Raw genomic sequence first — 25,842 nt, forward strand, 5'->3', positions numbered from 1 at the left:
TCTGAGCTCCTGGCTTATCCAACTGTCTGTTGATCTCCATTTGCGTGTTTTATGGTCATCTCAGACTCAAAATGGACTTAAACACAATTCTCGATTCCTTTGCATTTCAAAGCTCTCCCCCACCCCCTAAAATTGTACTTTTATTCCACTCTTTTATATTTAGGTCATGGTCTGACCCCTACTTAGTAGCTTAAGCTAAAAACTGGGGAGTTTTCCTTATTTTTCTCTCTCCTCCTGTTGCCTCATACGGGACCGATGGGCAGGTCCCTCCAGCTTGGCCTCCAAGCATGCATCTGGACCGCAGTGTGGCAGCGTCACTGTCCCCTCCTGTATGATGGCTGCAGAGGCGTCCAGTTGGGTTTGTGTTTGATATGCCTTATGGGGACCTTTTCTTTTTCTTTTTCTCCTCTCAGTTTCCTCCAGTGCAGATGCTCTCTTTTCCTTGTGATTGCCAAGTTTGTCTGCCTCAGGACCTTTGTACCTGCTCTATCTCTAGCTGGTGTGTGTGTGTTTTCCGGTCAAAACATGGCCTCCCTGAGCACCATCTCTGTCGTAGACTCTGGCCGCACGTTCTGCACTTCATCGTGTTGTTTCGGGGCCTGTGGCTATCATGTACTAGCTGTGTGGCTTTAGCCGAGTTCCTCAAGGTCCTTGTCCTTCAAAGGCGGATGATAGTACCTACTTCCTAGGGTTACTATAATGGCCGAAGAGGGCTTGGCAGTGCCTCAGATGTAGTCAGCCTTCAGGGAACTGTTTTACTGGGCTGTTACTGATGGAGCAAGGGAGACTCAGATAAAGCATGACGTTCGGTTGCTTTCCCTACTGAAAACAGGGACTTTCCATTAAGTAGCGGTGGCCAAGAGTTAAATCCTGCTCATGTGAAAACTATGAAGTTGCCCTGGATAACGTAAGAGTAAGGAAAAAAGAACATGGAAGAGGGGGTATGGTAAAATCAGGGACAGGAGTTAGAATTGGCGATTGGTTTGCCGATTAGCAGAAAACCTGAAATGAGGAGAAACAACGTAGCAGGCTGTGACTGACTGAAAGACAGAAAACAAATAGATAGTGTGGCCATAAATGGGCCCATACAGTTCAGTACCAGCAGAGGACACTGCTACGCCATGTTAAAGGTGAGGGAAGGAAGCCTTCCTGCAGTGTTTGAGGAGAGTTCAGTGGCAGCAGAAATAGCAATAACCTGATGATGATAACGATGACGATGACAACAAGAATAACACGAGAACAGTAACACCTGAGTAGTTACTGTGGTCTAGGCAGTTGTCCAAATGCTTTAATTCTCACAACAAGGCTGTAAGGAGGAAGTCCTACTATTTCCTTTTTATGGGAGAAAAGGCTTTGGCACAAAGTAGTTATGTAATTTCTCCGGGGTGTCACAGCTGATGTGGAAAAACTAGATCTGGAGCCACACACTCGAGACCCCACACTCCTGAGCCCCTTATGGCCCTGTGAGCATAGCTAAGTTGCTTGTGTTGCTTGGCTGGAGTGTTATGTATAAGACATACTCTGCTTGAAGCCACATCAGGTTACTGCTGGGAGAGTTTCTTACACCACGACGACAGGCTAAACCATATCTCAGCGGGATACGTAGCTTATCCAGCATCTACACAAAAGAAGCAGAACAGCTCAGGATATCATAAAAGTTCGTCTCAGAAGAGAAGAATAGGCATTTCTGTGTAACTTACAGGCTCCACATAGCAACCTTTAGATGCAAAGTGCAGTACATGTGACCTGATGCAGATGACCTAGCATACAGCTGACAGAGGTGTTTGGCCATTCTTTGCAACAGAGCATTTTATAGAGTTACTTAAGATTGGTATGTGGAGTTTTAGACCAGTTCTCAGTGAGCGGTCCCAAGGTGATCTTCTCTCTAACCTGGTGATAATTGAAGAGGCAAATACATTAGCAATTAGGAATTCCTTTATTCATTCCTTAAATACTTACTGAGCATTTCTTATGGCTAAGCAAGGCCCTGGGTGCTGGGCGTACATAGTAAGTAAATATATGAGGTCCCCGTGCTTGGTGAGTTCATGTTCTAGTGAGAGAAGGCCTTTGCCCCCTTCAGGTGGACTAGCACTTGACCAGAGTGAGGACAGAGGCTCAGAGCGGGCAACAGCATGTGCGATGGCCCAGACGAGGGGCAGGGAGTGCCCAGCAGCAGGAGCGGGTATGTGGCAGAACTTCGGAAGAGGCTTACGTGTCCCGTGTCAGCTGCTGCCTCTGGGCACCTTGGTGTGGACTTGTGTGACTTTGTTCGTTGTGACCATTCAAGGAGACGATGATGTGCAGCAAGAAGAGGCTGGACAAGCAAGAGAACCACAGCTGGAAGATGATGATTTCCTCGTAGGAAGTGACGCAGATGATGGATTTGAGCCCTTGGAGACCAGAACATTTCATGAAGGTAGGAAACGTCTTTTGGTTTCAGAATAAAACCCAGCAGTCACTTTGTGATTATGATTATTAAAGTCTTTCTTAAACACCTTTAAAAGCAAAATTTAATTTTTATCTGAAGTTTCTTTTTAAGTGGAAGCTGGGAAGTCCAATTAAAACTAATTTTTTCCCTAAAATAAATAGAAATTTTGATTTTGATTCAAAGCACTTTTTTAAAAAAAAATTTATGTTTTTATTTGACAGACAGAGATCAGAAGTAGGCAGAGAGGCAGGCAGAGAGGGGTAGGGGGAAGAAGGCTACCCGCCGAGCAGAGAGCCCGATGTGAGGCTCGATCCAGGACCCTGGGATCACGACCTGAGCTGAAGGCAGAGGTTTTAACCCACTGAGCCACCCAGGTGCCCCTCAAAGCACTTTTTAAAGGAAACTGTCAGAATATATAAAGTCCTTATAGAAATAGTAAGTGAAATGCTTTAGCACATTGCTTCTACTGTGCCTTTCTTCCTGGAGTGCCATGTATCAGAAGAAATTCAGAAAATTGATGAAATATTTTATTTGGCAATCTGTCACAGACTCTTGTTCTAATATGAACTCCATACTCACAGTTTATAGAACACAGTTCTTAGCTTCTATACCAGGCATTGACAACATTTTTCCTGGACTCCATACTCACAGTTTATAGAACACAGTTCTTAGCTTCTATACCAGGCTTTGACAACATTTTTCCTGGAGATAGCTAGAGGGTAAGTATTTTAGGCTTTGCAAACTATATGGCCTTTATTGAAACTACTCAGTTCTGCTGTCAATAGTGCAGAAGTAGCCTTAAATAATACCTACGTTTTAGGTATATGTAGGTATAGGGATACATATGGCCATGTTTCAGGAAAACTTTATGTACAAAAATCCTAGTTTGCTGATATCTGTTCTGTATCAGTGTCTTCCATTAAATGCTGGTTATTTAAAAATCCATTGAGTAGCTTACCTTGGATCATCTGCAGAAGGCAAGTTAGAGGTGCAGTTATTCACTGTTGACCTATAGAGAGAAGGAATTTCTCTGATGAAGAAAACGTTTTTTCATACATTTTGTGTTCTGCTATGTTTTAATATGACACTACCATGAGTATTTATTTGAAGCCTTATTAAATGAGCACACATGCTTTGTTCTTATGGTATCTATTCTCAGATCTTTTTTAAGGTGGCCCTTAAGACTTTAATGAGCTGTTGAAAGATTCTTTTTTTAACTTTTTAATTAATTTATTTTTAAAGTAAGCTCTCTCCCCAATGTGGGGCTTTAACTCATGACCCTGAGATCAAGAGTCACGTGCTCTACCCACTGAGCCAGCCAGGTGCCCTGAAAGATTTTAATCCACAGGTTGTACTCTGGTTGATTAATGATGTTTTATTTAGAAGTATATAAATGACATATTTGTGTGTATATAACTTTATACCTAAAGTGAATACTACTGAAACATAGTTTGAGATGGGTGTTTCATTTCTAAAGAGTAAAACTAAAGAAAAAGGTTGAGAGCATCCACCACAAAATCAACCATCTAGCCCATTATGTTCCACCGTATAATAATCATCAGAGTCTATGGTTAAGTTGCATCAGGACCCATGCAACAACATAGCCCCGCATGCCGCAGAGGATCTGGATAAGAGGTGTCTGGCAGGGTTTAAGGATTAGCTAAGCCTAAATCAAGTTCAGGCAGGTAGACAGAGAAACAAGCAGTAAATGAAATCCATAGCACCAGCGAAGGCAGGAAGGTCCAGAGTAAGAAGGTCTTGGATTCAGAGAGGGAATTTCTTATGAATATGGGCCAAAGTAAGAAGGTCTTGGATTCAGAGAGGGAATTTCTTATGAATATGAATATGATATCCCTACAAATATTTTTCAACATTGGATGCAATTAAGATTGCCTAGAGAGCTTTTAAAAGAATGCTTTCAGTGAACCAGAATGTTTTGGGGGGCGGCCTCCAGAATGGATCTTTGTGCCAGCTCCCCGGGTCCTATCACAGCGCAGCCGCGGTTCAGCAGGAGCACAGCCAGGCTGTTGATTTTTGCACATGCCTCCCCTTGTGTTCTAGACCGCTGGGTGTGGACAGGCTAAGATGTGCACCTCGGTGCCCTGGGGAATTAGGTGAACGCATAGCGCCTGTACAGGCTAAACATTGAGTGGAGAGGTAGCCTGGTCACAGTAAAATTGGTAAATGATTGTTAAGACCTTTATTTAAAGCACAAAGGAGTAACGAAAAAGTAAAGTGTATCTCCTTTTCACAATATGTAGTGCATTGGAAAACTAAAAGCAAGAAACTCTGGATATATGAATGAACATATTTTAAAAACTTACATTCATGCTTATTGTTGAGAGCAGGAAATACACTTTTCCATAGAAATCATGTTCTCACCAATGGTTTGGTTTCCATACCAAGCTACAAAAGTGTATATAATGCATAATTTTCTATGAGAAATGTACACTCAAAATGATTTTGAGCTTGTATATGAGTTCAGCTACATTGTGCATTGAAAATAGGCATTTCTAGACCAGCTTTAGAACTTGAGAACTTTGGGGCACCTGGGTGGTATAGGACTCTTGGATTTGGCTCAGGTTGTTATCTCAGGGTTGTGATCTCAGGGTCGTGAGATCAAGCCCCATGTTGGCTCCATGCTCAACATGGAGTCTGCTCTAGACTCTCTCTCCCTCTCCCTCTGCCTCTTCCCACTTGCTCTCTCTTCCTCTCAATCTCCCTCTTTTTCCTTCTTTCTCTCAAACAAGTAAATAAATCTTAAAAAAAAAAAAAAGCTTTGGACCTTTTGTTATCATGTATGTTACAGTCTCTCTGGGAAAAAAAAAATGTTTCTAATTTCTAAGTAAGGGATGCTGACTAAATGATTTCCACATTTTCCTGTTATCTCTTGCTCCCTCCTGTCTTCAGCAAAGCTGGGTCAGGAAGATTGACAGTTACTCAGAATTTTGGTATCTTAGGTACTGCTTACATAACACATTTCAGTTAAGACTCTCAAATAACTTGAAACATAACGCATTTGATATTTTTTGAGGTTAGGAGTTATAGATTGGGGGTAGGAAGAAATACTTCTAAAAAGTTTATAAATTGAGAATACCTTACTTTCTGACATAGTTTTTAATTAGGACATAGATTCAGTGTGAACTTAAAAGTTGTTTATTGATAGTCTTCAGAAATTAAAAATACTCTCACTTCATGTAGTTGTTAAATTAACAAGGTTCAGTGGAGTGGTGAGAATCCTGTGGCAGCAACCCTTTGCTCTTGGGGGTCTGCGGGTTCAGTTATGAACCATTTACCTTTCAGCTCCCCGTCTTAGAAAGTCTCCTCTGTCTCTCCTTGTGTTCCCATCTGTAGACTGTGCTTTTGCTCTAGACAACAGGACACCATGGTGGAATGTGAAGTAGACCATGACAGCCCCCTTTCCAGGTCCAGCCCTGTCACTGTGTTCCTCTATTCAAATCATCCTCTCGTTAGTCCAGGCTCTGGTGGCATTGAGTGGGTCGAAAAGAATGAGGCATTTCTAAGTGTAGTTCTAGTAGAAGATAAAGTGTTTAGCAAACAGTTAATGGAATTTTTTTTATGTTTTATTTTAATAATTATTTGCTTTCAAAATAAAATCAATGACAAGCATAGATGCAGGATCTAAATCTATAGTATATATGCATACAACTTGATGAAAGTAGTAATATTGATTTTGTGTTATTCTTTTCAGAAACTGAAGATAGTTACCCTGTAGAAGAGACAGGTGAGATTTAAACTTAATACTATTCTTTTAATTAGAATGAGTCTTTTCTTATAAAAAGAGCATCATGAGAGAAAACATTATCTATGGTTATCTATTAATATACTTTATGTCATAAAATATATAGATAATTATATATAACTTAGATATATTATGTCATAATTTCATCTATATGTTTCTTTGTGAATATAGTTTTTGTGCTTTTGAAGTCTACTCCTGAAGATAAATACACTGTAATGGGATGGCTAGGCCAAGAGATACAGTAGAAGTACATGTTTGTAGTCTTAAATTACAAAGTCAAAGAAAGGTCAAAATTGTGTATTGTCGCTAGTCACGCATCCCCAGAAGATATGGCCACACTGGAGATGGACATGTCATCTCTCAGTCAGCCTGTGTTGGCCAGTTTTTCTTCCGGTGCTAGAATAGATCCCTTTCTTTGTGCTTGAGGATCCCATGATATCCTTGGCTGGCATGAAGGACCTATATCGCTTCAACAAATGCTAGAATTGTTTTGCGATCTGGGAGTACTCAGGTACTGGGTCCAAGGGTGAGGGGCTGAGGCCCGTGTGCCCTTCCTCAGGCACGCTCTGCAGCAGGTGCTTGCTGAGTGGACGGGAGGAGGGCTCACCTGCCCCTCCATCTCTGGTCTCTCTCTCTCTGTCTCTGTCTCATTAGTCTTTGGCTGAATATAGTTGAATTTGTATAATCTAAGTGAGACTATAGCCTCACCAGTTTGCGGCTCATTTATAAACCCATTGATGATGGGGACTGTCTCATTCATCTTTGTGTTTGGCACTTCCCAAAGTGAGTGCCTGGGTGACTATAAATGTGAGCATCATTATGATTTGATTTTACATTTCTGTCACTCTGGATATTATGCTTTTCCTATTTTGAGTATCAAGTACAATCCTTCTTGAGATAGATTTGTAATTTCCTAATCATTTCTTAACTTACAGCTTCACAGGTTTATAATCAGGATATGGAAGAGATGATGTATGAGCAGGACAATCCAGGTTTGTGATATGTTTCTGTTTAAGGCACTGGCCGAGGCCATTCTACCCCGGGGTTAATGATTCTCTCAGATTCGACAGAGTCTTCTTTATAATACTCACAGTCCTTTTTGGTTGCCCAGACATTTATAGAATTTCCTGAATATAGTTTAATATTACCTGGAGGAATGAGGAAAAAGGAGATGTATTTTTCAAACCACCATTGGGACTTTGCCCTTTGTAGATAGGATGCTGGGAAGGCAATTTGGGAATTGACAAGGCGGAGTGGTGTAGTGGAGTCTCACTGGTTCTGTTCCTTCCTGTCTTTGTGACCGAGAGAGCAAATTATGGACCTTTATTCAGCTTAAATTTTATTGAATGATAATGATAATATCTATCTCACCCAGTTGTGAAAATTGGAATTAATTTGTAAATATTTCAGAATGGCATCTAGTAATGTATTTGGTTTTTTCACGTTTGACAAAGGTGTTTATGTTTTTCCTTTTAGATTCCATGGAGCCAGTAGTGGGTGATGATGAAAGAAGGTACCACGAAGCAGGTACTGAATGAATATTTTCATTAGACTGTAAACATTACTCAAGGCTTTATGGTTGTAATGCTATGTTAAAGTGATTTTTCTTTCAAAGGAGTCAGAGAAGGAATCCTAACACCTAATACAACTCTTTTTGCTTTGTAACAAGATTCAATTATGAAAAGAGTATCAGGCTTTCATATTTTAGCTCATCTACACTGGCACCATGACAATACAGGATGTTAATCCTTAATGCTACTTTTGCATATCTTACTTTATGCTAGTTTGAAGAATTTTTATGAAAATAATTTACTTGTCCTTGTGTCTAGTGTTTTTGGGGCAGAGGCACCTATCACTGACCGCAGACACTGATATTTAAGAGAACAGAATTCTGTATTTGAGATTAAGCTATGTTTTCTTTAGCTAAGCAGTTGCATAGAATGACCTGTTTAATACTGAGTTTTATTATCTTTTTTGCAGATGACCTTACATACCAAGACTATGATGAACCAGGTTTGAAAATGCTTCTCAGCCTTAAACCATTTACTTGTTTTAAGACTACTCATAGTTTTTAGAGTTATAGAGTGTAGTGTTTTAAGCTTCAAATACCGTAACTTAAAATCTCCAAATGAATGGGAGTTTTCAAAGAATTTACTTGGGGAGATTGTTTACCTCCCCCATTGGTTCGGCCATTGACTAAATAAAATCTTAAACTCTTTTCAAGTTGCCTTCAGAAGCAGTTAAAAATTATTCATGAAAACTTATCTCATTACTTTATAGTCTTAGCTCTCTTTCGACTAACATAATGTCTGATGCATAGAAAACTAGTGAAAGTTGAACTACTCTAGTTTCTTCTACAAAGTAATCCCACTCTTAAAGGAGATGGGTCTACTGGCATGAAGAAAAGTACAAAAGAATTTCACTGCAGGCTTAAAAGTGGCATAAACAAAAGAGTTTGGGCATGTTTTTGGCATGAGTGGCACTAGATTCAGATTTGGGCATTTATATTTTCAGTTTGTTGCCAAAGCACTCCCCAGCCTGTTTTATTAAACTCCACAAAGTAGATTCTATTTTTTGCGACTTCCGAGATGAAAGAAATAAGGTTCGGAGAATGTAAGTGATTTGCATAAGATAATATGACTAAGAAATGATAAAGCCAATGGTATATCATTTTTATTCTGCCACCTTCATAGATGACTCTGTAAAAGGAATAGAGTCAGTTGAGCATAACTTCGTGTGTGAAGCAAGAAGGACGGAGAAATGTATAGTGCTTGAGTCAGATATAGAGGACTTTACATGCTGATGGTTTGGGGGTGAATGGTTTGACATTCAAATAGGAGCAATATGGAGTCCCTACTCTCAAGAAATATATGGTTTCATGACAGTTGGTGGTTCTCAATTGAAGAAAATTAGGACTGGCTGTGTATAAACCTGATATGCTAATTTATTAAGGACATGTATTTAAGATTTAAGGCCCTACAAAGATGACCAGTCACAGTGGCTATTTCTAATGGAGTATGAATGATGCCATTGGAAGCATCCTGGATTCTGTCTTTAAGAACTAATATTTTTATAAGAAATTAAATAACTTGGCCAGTATGATTGGGTCTAGATTTTCTTTTCAGTTTCAAATTTAAAGGAGAGAATAGAAATTTGGAAATAAAAGTTATGTGTAGAGATGAGATACTTTTCTCATTTCTGCCACTCATTATAGTGTTTGTCTAAATGTGCTAGGAAGAACATGTTTGGAAGACAGTTAGCAGACTAGATCCAGAGAACCTTAAAATCAAACTGGAAAGAAGTGTAAAATTAGATACTGTGTTAAAAAAAGATGTTATAAAAATAAGTGTGTTTTCATAGGCAGAGTATCAGAATAAGCACAATTTTAACATGTTAAAAAAGAATAATAAAATAGGACCTAAGGGGTCATCAAGATTTGAGATACTTTGGATCACAAGATTTTGAGATACCTAGATTACCTTGCTATAGAACCTGAACTTTTTCAAACAAAAGGGGTTTGATAGAAGTATTACTAGGATTATTCACAGTGTTCTAACAAGATACATTTATGGCATTCAGGAACCAACTAGGGAAGCCAAGTGAACATATGTAAGTGAGTAGTAAGTAGGGTGAAAACAAAACCATTTTTCAGTAGGTGAACAGAATATATTCCATATTAAACTTCCTACATGTAGAACCTGGAAAACAAGTGGCTTCTTAAAGCTATGGAGGGAACCAGCTTTCCACACTGAAAATCTAGAAAGCATTAAGCCTACATTGGATATACCTAGGATCGGACAGTACCGGCTTACCATCTGATCGATTTATTTATATAATGCATACGTATTAACTACTTTATGTCTAAAACAGGAAACAGGACTGGAGCCGTTCTAGCGAGGAACACACATGGTTTGATCACACAAATAACTTCAATTTAGTGTTTACTTGAAATTGCACTAAGTGCTGGTGAGAACAAGGACAGTGTGTAACAAGAGTATATAGCGAAGAGACCTACCTAGTTTGTAGACCAGGGAAGGCTTCCCCGAAGTTGGAAGGGAAGATTAGAGCCATTGACAAGGCAAGGGGAAGGTGGGCGGGCGGAATGTCGTAAGAAGCCTCTAAGGTGCGAAGATGTGTCTGGAGGGCCGGCAGTGTAATCTGGGCTGACATTGCACTGTTTGGGGTCCAGAGGACGCCTAGAGTTAGTCAGGCATATTCACCTACCCTCAGGGCATTGTTCGAGGCACTACAAAATCAGATGTGCATTTTGTAAAGATCAATCGGTCTGACATGTAGCACGTAGACTGGAGAGAGAGAGGAGTGGATATGGGGAGACCAGTTAGTTTAGTGCCGTTATTCCAATCCAGTCTTGCCCTGGGTCCCATCTCTGCCTAAAGAGCAGTCAGAGGAGATGAGTTTCAGCAAAGGGATGTTCAGCAGTGTCCTATGCTGCTGAGGACCCTCGCGTGGGGTCACACATGCATTGCATCTAGTAGGACAGTGGCCCCCTGGTGACCTTGGCCGGAGCCGTTGTCAAGGGACACAGATGAAGGTGGACAGAGATAAAGTAGTTTAAACCAGGGTGGTGGCAGTGAAGGGAAGTGGACAAGATGAGAAATGTAAGGAGAAAAAATTGACGGGGCATGATGTGTGGGTGTAGCTGGGGCAAAGAGCAAGGTATCAGGAACCCCGTCTACCGTTCTGGCTCGTGCCTTTGATGGATGGTGGTGCTTTTTCCCTAAGACGGGACTGGAAAACAGGAACGGGCCAAGAGGCTGTGAGTCCAGTCTGTACATGTTGACAGTGTCTGTCGTGACATCCAGGGGGATATATAATAACCTAGTTGGTGGTGCCTGGATCTCAGCCGAGAACTCGCATTCGTGGCTGTGAGTTTGGGAGTGGTGAGTCTGTACAAGATAATTGAAGCCAAAGGCTGAGATCACTTATGGAGGGAGGACAGTGTAGGGGTATGGGTGGCTCTGTGGCTGGCCTTCGATGAAAGCCAACATTTCGTGCCTGGTAGGACTAGGACAGGTGAAGAAGAAGATTGAGGAGGAGAAAGGAAGAAATGAAAAGAGAACACAGTCACACTGAAGTGTTTAAGAAGGGAGGAGCTGCTGGAAGCTCTAACTCGGTGAGGTGGAGCTTGTCCATTAGATGGAATGAGGTGGTCTCTGAGGAGCCTTGGCAGGGGTGAGTCAGGGCCACAAGCAGATGGCAGTGTTTGGGGAAGGAAGTGAGGGGTGAGATAGCAAATGTGAATGACTCTTTGAAGAAATGAGATTGTGAAATGGAGGGGAGAGTTGGGGCAAGGGGAAGTAGGCTCAAGAAAGGGCTTTTTTTCTTTAAGCTGGTAGAGTCTTGAGCAGGTTTAAATACAACAGAGTTCAAAGTGACAGAGTGAGCAAAAACATGCTGCTCCTCTCTCTTACCAGTACCACCAGAAGGACAAAAGTTGATGGATTAAAATTGTCCCTTACTCTACCCAGCACTGAGAATTAGTATCTGAAATATAGTAGTTGCTCAAAAAATTTTCTTTATTAAATGATTATAAAGAATACACTCATAACTGTGGTAAGAAAATAAGAAAGCTCACTCGAAGTGAACCAGAAAATTTGAGGCATTTTGGAGAATGGAAAAAGCTGGGATTGGGTTGACCAAGAAAGATGTGTGACCCAGCTGAGCCCAAAAGAAGAGACCAGAGCCTCCTTTGCAGCAAAGCAGAGAGCCCTGAGCCCCGTGCAACTAAACAAGAGAAATCGGGCAGTGAGTTCATGGCCTGCCAGCTGAACCCTCACTCTGAGGGGCTGGCACCGGGAGTGTTTGCCTCCAGGTGGAAGATCAGAGAGTTGTTACCTAAACAAACAGAGAATCTGCCTGGTGAAAGCCCAGAATCCTCCCCCACAGACATGAAAGATAGAAAAGGGAAATTCAGTGCCACCAGGACCTAAACAGATTTTGGATCCTGGTAACCAGTGACTGGGGAAGAACCTTAATTTCTCCCATTTTACATGAAGAAAGCATTTGTAAAATGGGAGAAATTAAGGTTCTTCCCCATCTCCTATGGCTAAAAGGTGGCCGACCTGGACTTTGAATCTGTGTTTGACTCCACACCAGACTCTTTCCTATCCTGCTCTATAGCCTACCACTTGCCAGTGACTAAGTCCCAGGGGTTCAAGGATGAATTAGACATTGTCTCTGCTCATGAAACCATACAGCCAATGTTGTGTCACAGTGAGTTATGTAGCCCTAAAGGATTATTTTTTCTGTGTATTTTCTAGTATACGAACCATCGGAAAATGAAGGTCTAGAAAGTTCAGGTAAGCTTTTTCTCTAAATGGGTGTTTCCTGTGAGTCAGCACCCCCCCACCCTTGTATTTATTAAAACTCAGTTAACTTGTGGGACAAAGACAGATGTAGTCAGAAATCCAAGACACTTTCAAGTCTCCAAGGAGGTAATTGCATATTGTCAATATATTCTTTCCTTTGTACTTATGTTGCGAGTTTTATGTCATTAGGGATGATGTCAGCCTATTTGAAGTATACTTTGAATATAATTTAGGAATTAAAGTTGATATGCTAATATAAAGAGTTATGAGTCTCCATAAGAAGGCCCTAGTCTAAAAAGAGCCAAATTTAGTTACCTTAGTAGAGATAAGTTAATTTAGGAATCTAGTGTGAGTTAATGTAAAATGTGTTTGGTTTTTTTTTTTAGATAATGCTGTAGAAGATTCAAACATAATTTTAGAAGGTAAGTTAATTTTATAGAGATAGTTTTACTTTTTGTATTAAAATTATGTTCACACATTCAGCAGACATGTATTGGACACTTTGGTGTCTGTAGGGTGCTTGGGGCTAGGAGGGAGAGCATGAAGACGATGGCTAGGATTTCTGGTTTCCTTGGGGTTGGCCTTCTCGTGGTGAGACATGAAGTAACTACAGATTATGAAAAGTGCAATAACTTAAAACCAGGGTAGTCCAATAGCAAATAACTGGTTATAGCAAGGCTCTTCAGGGTGGTTTTGTCAGACGGGGTTAGCCTTGGACAGGGATGGGTTGAAAGTTGGGTTCTTTATGTTGTGGTTCAGCTGGACAGACTATTTTTGGGAAAGTGAAGGGATTGTTCCCAAACAGTTGTTGCCTATATTATGTGGTGGTGCTTTGACACCATGTAGAGTTACAGAGATCCTAACGGCCTGCAGTGTTCTTTCACATACGTTATTTCGGTTGTTTCTCACAGTGGACACTGAAGAGGTAGAGCAATTTATTGCGCTTTTTTGGTGGGGGGCGGTGGCTAAGCTGGTATTCAACCCAGACTTGGGGCCTACAGTGGACTCTGGGGTCCATGGGCTTTAACGGCAGGAAGTTGCCACAGGGAACATGTAATATGGCATTGGCTCTTTATATTACTCTTAGAATTCATTGATGAGCCACTCATTGTCAGTTTTCAGGTTAAATGTTGTTGCTTCTGAGCTTGGTTAGGCAGAATATTTAATAGTACAGTTGAGTGAAATGGGAGAAGATGGGGAGGAGTGGGGGAATGTGGGGATACCATAATTGCCCTCATTTTCCACTTAGCTGCTGACAGAGACTCTTTCACAGCTGCTGTGACCACTACACACACGTGAATTCATCTCCCCGTAGCAGACTGGATAGTGTTCCTATTTTCTCCTACCTCCTGTGACTCAGTTGTCTTTGAATAATATAGCCAAGTCTGTTTTTTTATTCAGTCAGAGTCAGAAAAGAGAAACCCCCCATCCCTAGGAAGAACTTTATCCAACTCATCCCACATATATTGTTTTATATAAGAGGCAGAACGTTATAGTATGCATCTTGGCCCTGCCTTTCCTGTGTTTGAAGTAGTTTTTCCAAAGACTTTTCCAAAGTCACCATTATATCCTCTACAGGCATTTTGATAAGCCAGTAGAGGATATAGTGGAGACCGCTAAGGAAATTCTTTTTGCGGGGCAGTGGGGCTCTGGACTGTGTGCCGTTAGCCCCATCTGTAGTTTCTGTGCTTCTGTGTTTGGAACCTGAGTGGTCAGTGAGAAGGAACTCATCATCTTCACGGGCCCTCTAACCTTCTCTTTCCCCCTGTTCCTTGACTTGGCTCAATGTATCAATATATAGTTGGATTCCCACACCAGCAATGACAGTGACATCATTGACGCTCCCTTCATCTCTGAGGCTAATCAATCCCAAGTATTGCTGAATGGGCTTCCAAAACATTTCTCAAATCCCTTCTTTCCTCTGTGGCTCTGGTGATCTAGTTCAGCCCTCATCACCTTCCTGGACAGCAGTGGTAGCCTTCTAGCCCATCTTCTCAACTAGATACTTGTCCCCTTCAAATCCATCTGTCATGAAACTGTTAGGGTGATCTATTCAAAAGTCGAGGTTAGGCTGTATCTCAGCCCTGTGCCTAAACCCTCTTCACTTCCCCATCTGTGTCAGGAAGGTCACTTTCTGTTACAGGCAACAGAAAACTAAGCTTGAATTGGTTTAAACATTAAAGATTCAGGTGACCGATCAGTTGGGAACTTGGAAGACCTAGTGAGGAATTTGAATTATAGTCCAGGTGCAGTTGGAATCTGGGAAAAATACTTAAATGAAGTATGGCATAATTCGACTTATTTTAAGGAATTACTTTCACTCCTAATTAGAAAATGGATTAGGTGGGGCAAGGATGGAGGCAGGGACCACCCTGTAAGGAAATGTTTGGGTGCCGATCCAGGAAGTGATCGTGGTGGCCTGGAGTAATGTCGTGGCTGTGGAAATGGAGGGGAAAGTTTTGAATTTGAGATATATTTTTGAATTATAACTGATGGACCTTTCTGATGGTTGTGAAGTAAAGAGAAATAAAGGGAGACTTTGGTTTGGTTTGAATAACTGTCAGATGATGGGGCCGTTTACCAACTGTGGGATGGTGGCAAAAGTAGGATCTAGAGTAAACTGGTTTAGGGGAGAAAACCAAGGCTCCATATTAGATATTTTAAGTTTGGGAGTGATGTGAGATTCCCAGCTGGAGGTATCAAGTAGGGGGTTGGTTGTGCCAATGATATGAGCTAGATGGGTGAGACCTGAGATTGATGTGTTTGGGAGCCATCATCATGAAGGTGGGAGTTGAAATCCATACTGAAGTGGGTTTAAAAAGTGCTAGAGTAAAGAAAATCAGGCTGTGCTGATATAATAAGTTTACTGTTTCCTTTTAAAAAATCCTCCCATTATATTATTGCCAAAATAAATTTCAGGTGAGTCTGTTAAATGTACACTTTTTCAGAACAAAATTAAATTGAAATTTTGAATTTCAGATTGAAAATTTGTTTTATCTTGCAATAATAATAAGGCTTTCTTAGTATAACATTAGTGATGGAAATAATAATGTGATTAATACTTTATGATGCACACAAGTTTTTCAGACCTAAAATGACAAGTAAAGGAAATTCTGAGAAAAATACTGGTAGGGTGATACCGTGCTAGTAGTTCTCTAACTTACTAAGAATGTGATCAGTAGGCAAACCTTAACAAGCCATTCATAACAGAGAAAGCTAGTTGTTCATAGTATTGCCACTAAAACAATGAAATATGCCAGAATATTCATTGTGATTAGTGGGAATAGGTGAATTTTTTTTCCTTTTTCCTTTTATGTAAAAAATATTTCCAAATCTTCCATTTGGATATGTATTATTCTTAAAATTAGAAGCAAATTAATTTAAGAAGAAAAATAGTTAAATAGCTGCATAAATATATGAGTTTTAGAAAATGCTATAAAAATTCTTCCTTTTGACCTAAATCTAGTCCAAGTCTTCAGGAGCAAAAGGAAAACTGATGTAATCTTATCTCTAGATTAAGGTAATGTTCAATGGGTTGTTAGATATGAAGATCTTAAAATGTGATATAATTTGATCGATGGAATCAGATCAGTATATTATTGTACCATTATTTGATAAGGTCTATCTACAGTCTCTTTAGATGCAAATGGGTTGAAGTGGCCAGGGAAAAAGGCAAGATGTTTAAAAAGTCATATCCGTAATTTTGGCAAGTCTTAGAATATGTTATCTTGAATATTATTTTTCAGAAACTTTATTAAGGATAGTAATTAACTTTTAGGACTCTCTTTCATTGTTTCATTCATGTTGCATTTAGGGTTGTGTATTAAAAACTTTTTTAACAAGATATTTTAGATCTCTTTCCTCAGCTCTCTAATCAAGTCTGATGCAAAATTGTGGTGAAGACCGGGGTTTTAGTTCATATCTCCTTTGCCCAGGCAGTGAGTTTTGGTCATGGTTAGTCAGTTAGGCAGATGATGTAAAGCCTGTTTTACAGCACACTTGAGAAGTATACAACATTTTGCAAAGTTACCGCTAACTCTTCTTTGTTGTAATAGTGTGAAAACCTAATGTTTTTGTCATCATTGCAGTCGGATCCCAGAAATGTCTGTAAAAATAATCACTATAACTTAAATACAGTCTGTGTTTGAAACACTGGTCAGCAGTATGTAATGGATTGTAATTTTCTTATTTTAGAAGCGCACATGCCCCCTGCTGAAGAACAACAGGAAGTACCACTAGGTATGACATTTTTTGGTTGAATTGCCCTTTCCTTTTCTGTTTTAACTTAAAATGTACTGTTGATAGTCACAGTGGCTGTAGGAAGTCAGTCTATGAAGGGTAAAAATCCTGAGAGAAGGATTAATTGTACCTCAATTTAAAGAGAAAATTGTCTGTGTTTTGATCAGTTGAGCCAAAGTAAAGGAAAATACACGTCAGATTCAGACCAGTCCCTGTTTGTTGAGCTAGAAGGTGAGGAGCAGTAATGATCAAAGTACCATGTGATTTTGGCCATTATAGATGGTGGTAGTAGTAGTTAGGTGGGGTTCCCCCCCCTTTTTTTAACTGATAAGCTAATTGATGATGGAATCTGATTTGCCTTAAGATGAGAGTATAGTAGTGCATAATTTAGTGACTTGGCTTTTCTAGTTCCCCATTCCCATGAGGGCATCTTAGTGCCCTGGGCCTCATTAGTACCAGAAGTCTTTGTTTCCAGCTCACTGGGTTAATCCATTTCTGCACTTTTCCCTCCCCTCTGCCACATGTCCCTCTCACAGCAGTGAATTTAGGGAATGGGGACATCATTTCGACCAAGGCCTGTGCTTTCAGATGGCATTTTAGAGATGACGTTAACTCTACCTGCAACCAGAAATAACATACAAACCTCCTGTACTCATAGTGGGAAACATGTTTTATCAAGAGGGGAATTTCCAGTACCTCTATCCCAAGTGTATTTCCTCTTGTTTCTGTGTTTTATTTCCATTTCCTTTCTTTTTGTGTCACTTAATGGTTGAATTATTGCTCCTATTTTTTACATTACGCTTACTGTGAATTTTGTGGCAATGATATGCATTACTCTTTTTGAGTCTGGTAGAAATAATAACTGCCAAAACCTATTAAATAATAAATTTAAGGGAAAAAAATAACTTTTACAATCAAAGAATATTTTTAGTTGTATACCCCAGCTCATCTTTGCTTATTTCACGTTGGGATGTTTTAGGTTTTGGTGATTGTTATACCACATACGTTTTTAGTCATCTGTACAAATGCTTAAAAGAACTGGGTTGTTGGTATTATAAGGTGAATGAGAATGGAACTCCATGGAGAATTGGGGCTTTTACATGATAGAAACTGTGCAGGTGCATGTATTTTGTGTTTAGGAAAGGTGCTCAGAGCAGGGGGAGCTGCTGATTCTATCCTGCCTTATAATTTCTTCTTTCTCATTGAGTGGTGCTTTACAGAGGGCCTCGTTTCTGTCTTGAGGAGGCAGAGCACGTTACTGAATTAGCATTTTGATTACTGTCCAGTACTTTAAAGAAATTGTCTTATAAGTATTTTTTTTAAATAATGAGTTTTTACAACATTGGCCTTTCTCTAGTTACCGTTCATATTTTTTAATATTGACCTGACTTTAGCGAAGGCATAAAAAGTCATACTGTTTTCTGGCCAGAAATTTCTGTGCTTTTCTTTCCCATGTTTTATAAGCTGAGTGCAAGAATTTCCTTGCAACATAAATATAAAATACCCAGTGGTTCGGGTGCTGGAAGGAGATGCTATTTTAGAGGAGGTATTTAACAACTGAGGCACATAAAAACGAAGATTTGCTGCATATGTGTACTCACTGAATTATGATAAGCTCCCAATAAATAAATGGTGACCATGGCTATTTTTGTTTAGTAATTAATTAGCCTGATCTTCGAGGTGAATCAAGAGAAGTTAAACCCTGAAAGACCTGTTCAGGAAGTTGTAACCTGTAATTTGGTGTCATAAAAATTGGATTAACCCGCTGCCCAGTTACAGTGCGACCTTTCCAGAAGAGACTGTAGGCCAAGAGTTAGCAATATGTATTTTTAATGATTGCGCTTGCTATGCTTATTTCCCATTATTTTCATAGACTTAGTTTATATTACAACCTCTTTTATTCAGTGTTATAAAAGAATAATCATTGAAACTCTGTATTCGTGATCTTCATGTACAATAAGCCAACTGCTCTTGTAAGTGCTTAACAATCTGTGGGATTACAGAAACTGCAGGAACACTGATGATAGGGCCTGTCTCCACCAACTTTGCAATGCTCCTTAACTTCCAATCTTGAAAATCTGTTATTCAGGGGAAACGTTAATGGAGGACCTCTGCAACATGCTAGCTCTGAGTGCACTTTACTCTGGCCTTTGGGATCTTAAGTGATGATTACTTTGCCTTCCCTGATCATTCTAAGACTAGGTTATATGGTCTTAATATTGCTTATCAAAGTTCGCAATAATATATTTATTGGTGTGCTCTAACCCCATAGGGCGGGGACTGTCTTAGTTCACCGTTGTATTGAGCCACACACTAGGGACAGGGAATGTGACCCTTTAGGAAGCAGTAAGCATTCTGTAGGAGCTCTTCTAAGCACTTTCCATGAATTAACTCATTTAAGATTTCCGGTTGCCTAAGAGGTAGACATGCTATTATCTCCATGTCACAGATGAGAAAACTGAGACACAACGAAGCTGGTGCGAGAGCCGATCGGTGGCAGAACGGACACTGCCCCTTGCCTGTTGGCTCCAGAATTCAGGCTCTGGGCCTCTGTGCTCTAGAGGACTTTTCATAAGGGAAGGCCTAAGGGCTGATGAGTTCTGAGAGCTGTTTTGACGTGATAAAGATAGAGCTGTCATCTTATTCAGCATCTTTCCCTTACTCTACGTTAGTACTTCAGCTAGGACCCAGAAGTGTTGAAGATTAAGATTTATGGTAGAAAAGTCAGTTGTCCAGGAGCTTGAATTTTGTCATCTTTTCTTTATATTTGTAAATTTATAAGTGCTTTGCTCTTGACAAAGTCAGTCCTGGGAATTGATCATTTTGATATTAGAAGTTGATCATTTTGAATACCAAATATTTTATAAAAAATTGTTTTTGCAATCCAGGCTCCTTAGTGAGTTTTTACCTGTCTCCTAAAACCCAGATTTTTTTTTTTTAAGATTTTATTTATTTATTTGATGGAGAGAGAGAGCACAAGTGCCCAAGTAGGCAGAGCAGTAGGCAGAGGCAGAGGGAGAAGCAGACTCACTGCTGAGCAGGGAACCCGATGTGGGACTCGATCCCAGGACCCCGGGATCATGACCTGAGCCGAAGGCGGTTGCTTAACAGACTGAGCCACCCAGGTGCCCCCAAACCCAGATTTTTACTTGAAATCTTATAGCATGTGATTCTGGCAATGGGATACAATAAATATGCATAGCACAAATTGATTCATTTATGAAGGAATCACTTACGAAATTCATCTGAGTAAAATTTCCTGCCAAACAGTATGTTAAGGCCATTTTACTAACAGTAACAATTTTTTTTCTGTCATACCATGCCAGAAAAAAAAAGAAATTAATGTTTTATGGTGATAATCATATTATTCAAGATGGAGCTATGTAAGCATCAGTGTTTCTGTTGCTCCTGTCTCTCTGAAAATGGAGGTAACACTTGTAACTCATCCCATCATGGGCTGGTCTAGCAGTGGTGATGGTTTTGCTCTGCTGCACCTGTGCGAACTTTCATTCATGCCTCCCCTTGTCACCCAGCATTTCCTAACACGATCACTAAGGCACCCAGCCAGACTCGAACAACAAGACAGTGCCTGCCCCATAGCAGGTCCCAGTCCTCTGGGCGTACAGCTGAGTAAAACAACCACTGTGATGTTCTTAACCCCCCAGAGGGGTAGGCAGGGCAGCACAGAGAAGGAGGGATAACTAATCAAACTTTGGGAATGAGGGTATGGAGAGTCAGATAGGCCTCCCCATGTGTCGTCGTGCTTGACCTGAGTTTTGAGGTGCTGTTAGAAGTGACAGGAGCTGGTGGGTGGGGAGCAGAGGAAGCAAGTGCTTGCAGAACAAGAACCAGGACAGTGGGCCATATAAAGGTGTAAGAAGACAAGTGGAAAAACAGGCAGGCATCAGTTCCCGGAGTGTCCTGTATATGATGTTTAAAAATTTGAATCTGGGCCTAAAGGTGGCAGGAGGCCACTGAAAAATTCTAAGCAGAGGAGTCACATGATCAAATCCAGATTTGAAAAGAGCAGGCCAGTGAGGAGGTGGAGACGAGGAAGGGGGCAGATGTACTGAGCCAAGCTGGAGACCAGAGATGCTTCAGCTGTGGGGCGAGGATTGGCTGGATCACCTCATGGGAATTAGAATGGAAAGCAGTTTGCGGGGAGAGAGGGCTGACTGAAGGGAAGAGTTGAAGACGATTCCTATATTCCTGACCTGATTGAATGAATGGTCAGCCCTTCATGGACCTGTTGGAGGCAGGAGGAAATGGAGAGTAGCAGAGGAGGTGACTGGCCTGATTTCGGACATACTGGGTTTGCCACTCGGTGAACCACTTCTGAGTAGAGTCATCTTTAAATATGCAGGAGCAGGGCACCTGGGTGGCTCAGTGCATTGGGTCTCTCCCTTCTGCTCGGGTCATGATCTCAGGGTCCTGGGATCGAGCCCTGCATCGGGCTCTCTGCTCGGCGGGGAGCCTGCTTCCTCCTCTCTCTCTGCCTCCTCTGCCTACTTGTGATCTCTGTCTGTCAAATAAATAAATAAAATCTTTTAAAAAAGTAAGTAAATATGCAGGAGCATACTTTTGGGTCCTTCAGAATTGTAACTGGGCTTTTAGGTTATTTGCCCTTTAATTGGTGCTCATCCCTATGCCTCAAACAGCTTCCTACTACCTCAGGTATGTTTGATGGCACAGGTTACAGGAATACTCATTCCTCTCCTAGGCTAGCTCACTGATAGATTCTAAGAGAACCTAAAGTCAAAGGCATTTGTAAAAACATTTTCTGTTGAGGTGTAATTAACACACAGAGACGGGCTTACTTGCTGAGCAGCCAGTGAAGGAACTGCATCTGCGATCCATTCCTGTACCACTAGTCAGAAAGCTTCCAGCACCCCAGAAACCTTCCCTCCTCCCGCTCAGTCACATCCCCCCCAACAGTAAGTGTGCTGATCTCTGTCACCATTGATTGATTTGCTTGCTTTTGAATTTAATTAAAGAAAACCAGAAGCAAACACACACAAATGCAGATACACTTTTTTGATGACTTTTTTTTTTGTTGCATAACATCGTGTCTGAGTTTCATCTACTTTGTATAGTGCTGGTTTTTATTCATTGCAATCATTTACTATATGTACATTAAAAAATCCATTCTACATTGATAACTATTGTGAATGTTTCTAGTTTCTGACTGTTAGAAAAAAGCTTCTATGAATAATCTTGTACTTGTCTTTTGTATATAAATGCTCATTTCTGTTGGATATATGAAAGTATACATAAGATTTCTAGTTACCTCACATTAGCACCAAATCTGCTCATATAAAGACTTCTGAATACACATGCATGCACACACATATGTAGATGGATAGATAGGAAGGGAGGAAGGAAGGCTCATACTCGAGATTTAGAAATTATTTCAAAATTTGGTTGGACCTTTAAGTGCACCATCTTCTTCCCTACTCAGATTGTAACAGATCTAATGCTGTGATGGTAAAATTAGCCAGATACTAAAGTTTGGAATGAGAAAGTTTTTGCAAAAAATTTGGACAAGAATGACTTTGACGGCATACTTCTTTTTTTTTTTTTTTTTGCCTGATCATTTATATTGTCAGTCACATTAAAAAGTGACATATGATTATATTAGTGTATTTTAACTGCAACTTACAGTATCTAGTTGCTCCTTGGAAATCCTTCCTATATTTGTTTTTCAAATACCATGCTAGATTTTTTTTTTCCTCTGTTACATTTCTTATTAATATAGTGAAAATACTGAGGGGAGAAAGAGTTAATGCTTGTATTTCTCAAAAGATTGAAATTCTTAAATTTAGTTGTAATTCTCAGATGCTCTAAGAAGCTTAAGTTTTCATCAGCAGCTTTGCAGATAATTCCCAGGGACTTCTCTGGGTAGTTAATCACTGTTGAAGGAGTTGCCCTTAAAAACAACAATAACGCATAAAAAGCATTTACTTCTGTCGGTGTTTTTGTTTTTGTTTTTTCTTTTCTTAAAGTAGAGTGAGAATGAAGCAGTTTCACAGTCTGTGTCTGGTTGGTCCTTTAATTTAGATTTCCCCTTATTTTTGCAGATACTTAAAGCTGCAGAAAGACTGCCCCCACTACCACAGGAGGACCAGCCTAAGCATACGCTCCAAAAGATGGCTGTGATAGATCTTGTGACGTAATTACTGAGCAGACCAAGATCTTTGGGAATGAATACTAAAGATGTTTCCAATCAATTGTAGTCCACTGGCATTTTAGTGTTTTTTTGTTTTTGTTTTGTTTTTGTTTTTAGAAACAGAAATTACATGTATTGTTACACTCCTGCATGTTCGTTTTCAGTAGCATTAGTGGATCCTTTGGGTTTTCTCTTCTCTTCCTTTTTGTGACACAGCTTCCGATCTTAATCTACATTTATGTGTGTTGTTCAGGTAACAGTTGATTATAGTGACGATGTAGCAACAATTGTCTTGGCAGGGTTTCGTATATATATGGCTAGCGATTACCCCCACGTCTGTCGGACTGACCTGTGTCAACTGCGTTAAGTGTGATCTCAAAGCCATGAAGAGTGCCCCGTGCTTGCACTCTGAGGAACACTACTAATGGTCGCTATTAGCTGTGAAGATTGGACTTGTATATATCTGCACTGATACCCTCATAGGACATTTCTACCTTAGCTTGGAGTATTCAGGGTAAAACTCCAATTTGGAGGTTCGCAGCCGTTAGCTCATTGATTAGGAAAATTGAATATTTTGGTGAAAGTCTTACGTTATCGTGGTTAATTTATTTTTTAAATTGAGGGGGAACAATGAAAATTCCTTGCTAGGATATAGGCAAAAGGAATGGCCTGCTCTGTCATGCCGAAACTGTTGGGCACCTCGGATCAGGTATATAATAGCTTTGTCCCTTCAGCATTTGTTTAAATTTTAGAAAACCTGTATAAAGTACTGGTGTGCATCGTAAAGGTTGCTCTGCCTTTTGCTGATTAAGTTATGCCCTCCCAACACTGAAGGCGGCACTGAGATCTTACTAGAGAACGAGGCTTCTTGCTGGGTTGATTTAGGACTTTGTGTGAAAAGTGACCACATAGTCACATTGCCTGCTGCTGTTTGCAACATATGAGCCTTTTCTTTCTACCTTGAAGAGTTTCCTCTACGTTTAATGTGGTTTATTTTGGCTCGGACATAGTTGCTGTGATGAAAATACTCATTTGTTAGAAAAGAAGGTAGTGACATCATCATTTTGAAAGGACCATGAGCTATTAAAAAAAAAAAAGAGCCATAAGAAGTAATTTCATTTCCATGTCAGGGTTAGCTCTTGATAATGTTAACATTGTTTTAAAATAAGATGACTTTTCTTCTCTTCTCCCCCCCTCCCCCGCTTTTAGGGTTACAATCAAAGAGATTTTATATTTTTATCATTATAGATCATAGTTACAATGTAGTGAGTTATGCATGCTGACCCAGTGTGTGGTGAAATCCGGAAGATTGAGTTACTAAGAAAAGCAATAATTTTCTAAAGCTGTGATATGGGTAATATAGAGTTGCTACTTTAATCCTAATAAAGCTCTTAATTCATAACATGATAGAACACTACTTTTTATAAAGCCTTATTTTTTTAGGGAAACTTAGGAGTGACATAGACCTGATAAATGAGTAAAATTTTGCTGGATTTTTGTAGATAATCATCTCTAGAACTCTGGAAACTGAGGATTCATTATGCTGTGGTCAACTTCCTAAATACTTTCTAATTCCATATACCTGAATTAATGAGCCTTGTCTTCAACTATGTGCCACGCTGGGCAATATCTATGGATTTTCTAAGAATAATGTAAATGTCTTCTGTTTAATGTTATTTGAGTGCAATAAAATGCAGAATTCTTCTCTATATTGTCATTATTTTGAATTATTATTTTATTATGTAACAAGATCAGTTCATTTTCTATTTAACTAGTCTATTGGAATATTATGGTATCTTTTTGATGACTGAAATCACGAAGGTGTACCTTCAATTCTTTTTGAACCTATTTCTGATAGGTGATGTTTATTTTGTTTAACGTTGGTTCTGATGCTACATTGCCAGGGGCTGGATTAAAATGAAATAGCCTCTGCATCCCTCCTTTGGGCGTTTTTGTTTAGCACCAGCAAGGCAAGCCACCCCCAACCCCATAAACACACAGCCTCCTGCTCCCCCATGACCATTGTACCATGCATTCATGAACTCCATCGTAGCTGAGAAGACTTCAGTCTGAAAAGAAAACAGTCTGAGCAGGTAGAAGGGCAGGAGAGGGTACAGCAAGTTTTCTTTCGATCTTCACTGTTGGGGCAGAAAAGGAGAACTAGACAAGTAGGGAAGAAGCCTCTGGGTTCTGGAAAGTGTTGTTTTCTCCTCCAGCATGCCCAGAAGAAACAAAAATAAAGACTTCAGACTCAGGAGAAACAGATCCACTTTTATCAACTGCATTTCCCCCGCTAAGCGCTTTGTGAGTGTTAGGGGGTTGCATTTTTTCCAGCAGAGAGGGCTTATCCCTGCTTGCAGATGAGGAAACTGAGGGACAGAGGGCCTAAAGGCCTGCCAGCCATGGTCCTTCATGGTGAGCACGTGGCATTAGGTGGAAGGTGGAAACAGTTGGAGGGAGGCCCGAATGCAGGTGGGAGAGCAGGTTGGAGACCTGGAGTAATGGTGGTGGGGGCAGGGCTGACCTCAGGAAGTACTGGCAGAGACACAGAGAAGGCCCGGGAAAGCTGTGACTGGCTGAGTGGGCCAGTGCTGGGAAAGCAGAGTCCCAGAGAGTCACCGATGCCAGTGAGACGAGATACTGGCGAGAACAACTAGGCCTTAATGGAAATTAGCTTTGGACATACGTGAGGTCCAAGAAGAACAGGTCAGTAATCGGAGAAGCAGAGTTGCTGAACAGCCTAGAGTTCAGGGTATTTGAATTCACAAAGGCAATAATCTTTAATAGTGTATGATAATTTTTGAACAATTCAGATCCTATTCTTTTTAGTAAGGTTTTCCTTATTCTGGAAGGGGAAAGTCAGTATAGTTAGAGATTGCATCACGTCTTCTCCGATACAAGTGCTTAAACACTAACT

At 40.3% G+C, this 25,842-nt stretch overlaps 1 protein-coding gene across 1 annotated transcript in view; it reads left to right on the forward strand.

Moving 5' to 3' along the window:
* Positions 1–25,842, forward strand: part of LOC111155391 (aspartyl/asparaginyl beta-hydroxylase-like) — a 157,816-nt gene that overhangs the window by 11,389 nt on the left and 120,585 nt on the right. Inside the window, exons 5-12 of the mRNA XM_022515542.1 lie at positions 2,288–2,416; positions 6,141–6,173; positions 7,127–7,183; positions 7,668–7,718; positions 8,172–8,204; positions 12,473–12,511; positions 12,907–12,942; positions 16,715–16,759. Of these exons, the coding sequence (XP_022371250.1) occupies positions 2,288–2,416; positions 6,141–6,173; positions 7,127–7,183; positions 7,668–7,718; positions 8,172–8,204; positions 12,473–12,511; positions 12,907–12,942; positions 16,715–16,759 (423 nt within the window). The remainder of the gene's footprint in view (positions 1–2,287; positions 2,417–6,140; positions 6,174–7,126; positions 7,184–7,667; positions 7,719–8,171; positions 8,205–12,472; positions 12,512–12,906; positions 12,943–16,714; positions 16,760–25,842) is intronic.

Source organism: Enhydra lutris, unplaced genomic scaffold, assembly GCF_002288905.1.
Source record: "Enhydra lutris kenyoni isolate GAN:26980312 unplaced genomic scaffold, ASM228890v2 scaffoldscaffold41, whole genome shotgun sequence".
Taxonomy (NCBI): domain Eukaryota; kingdom Metazoa; phylum Chordata; class Mammalia; order Carnivora; family Mustelidae; genus Enhydra; species Enhydra lutris.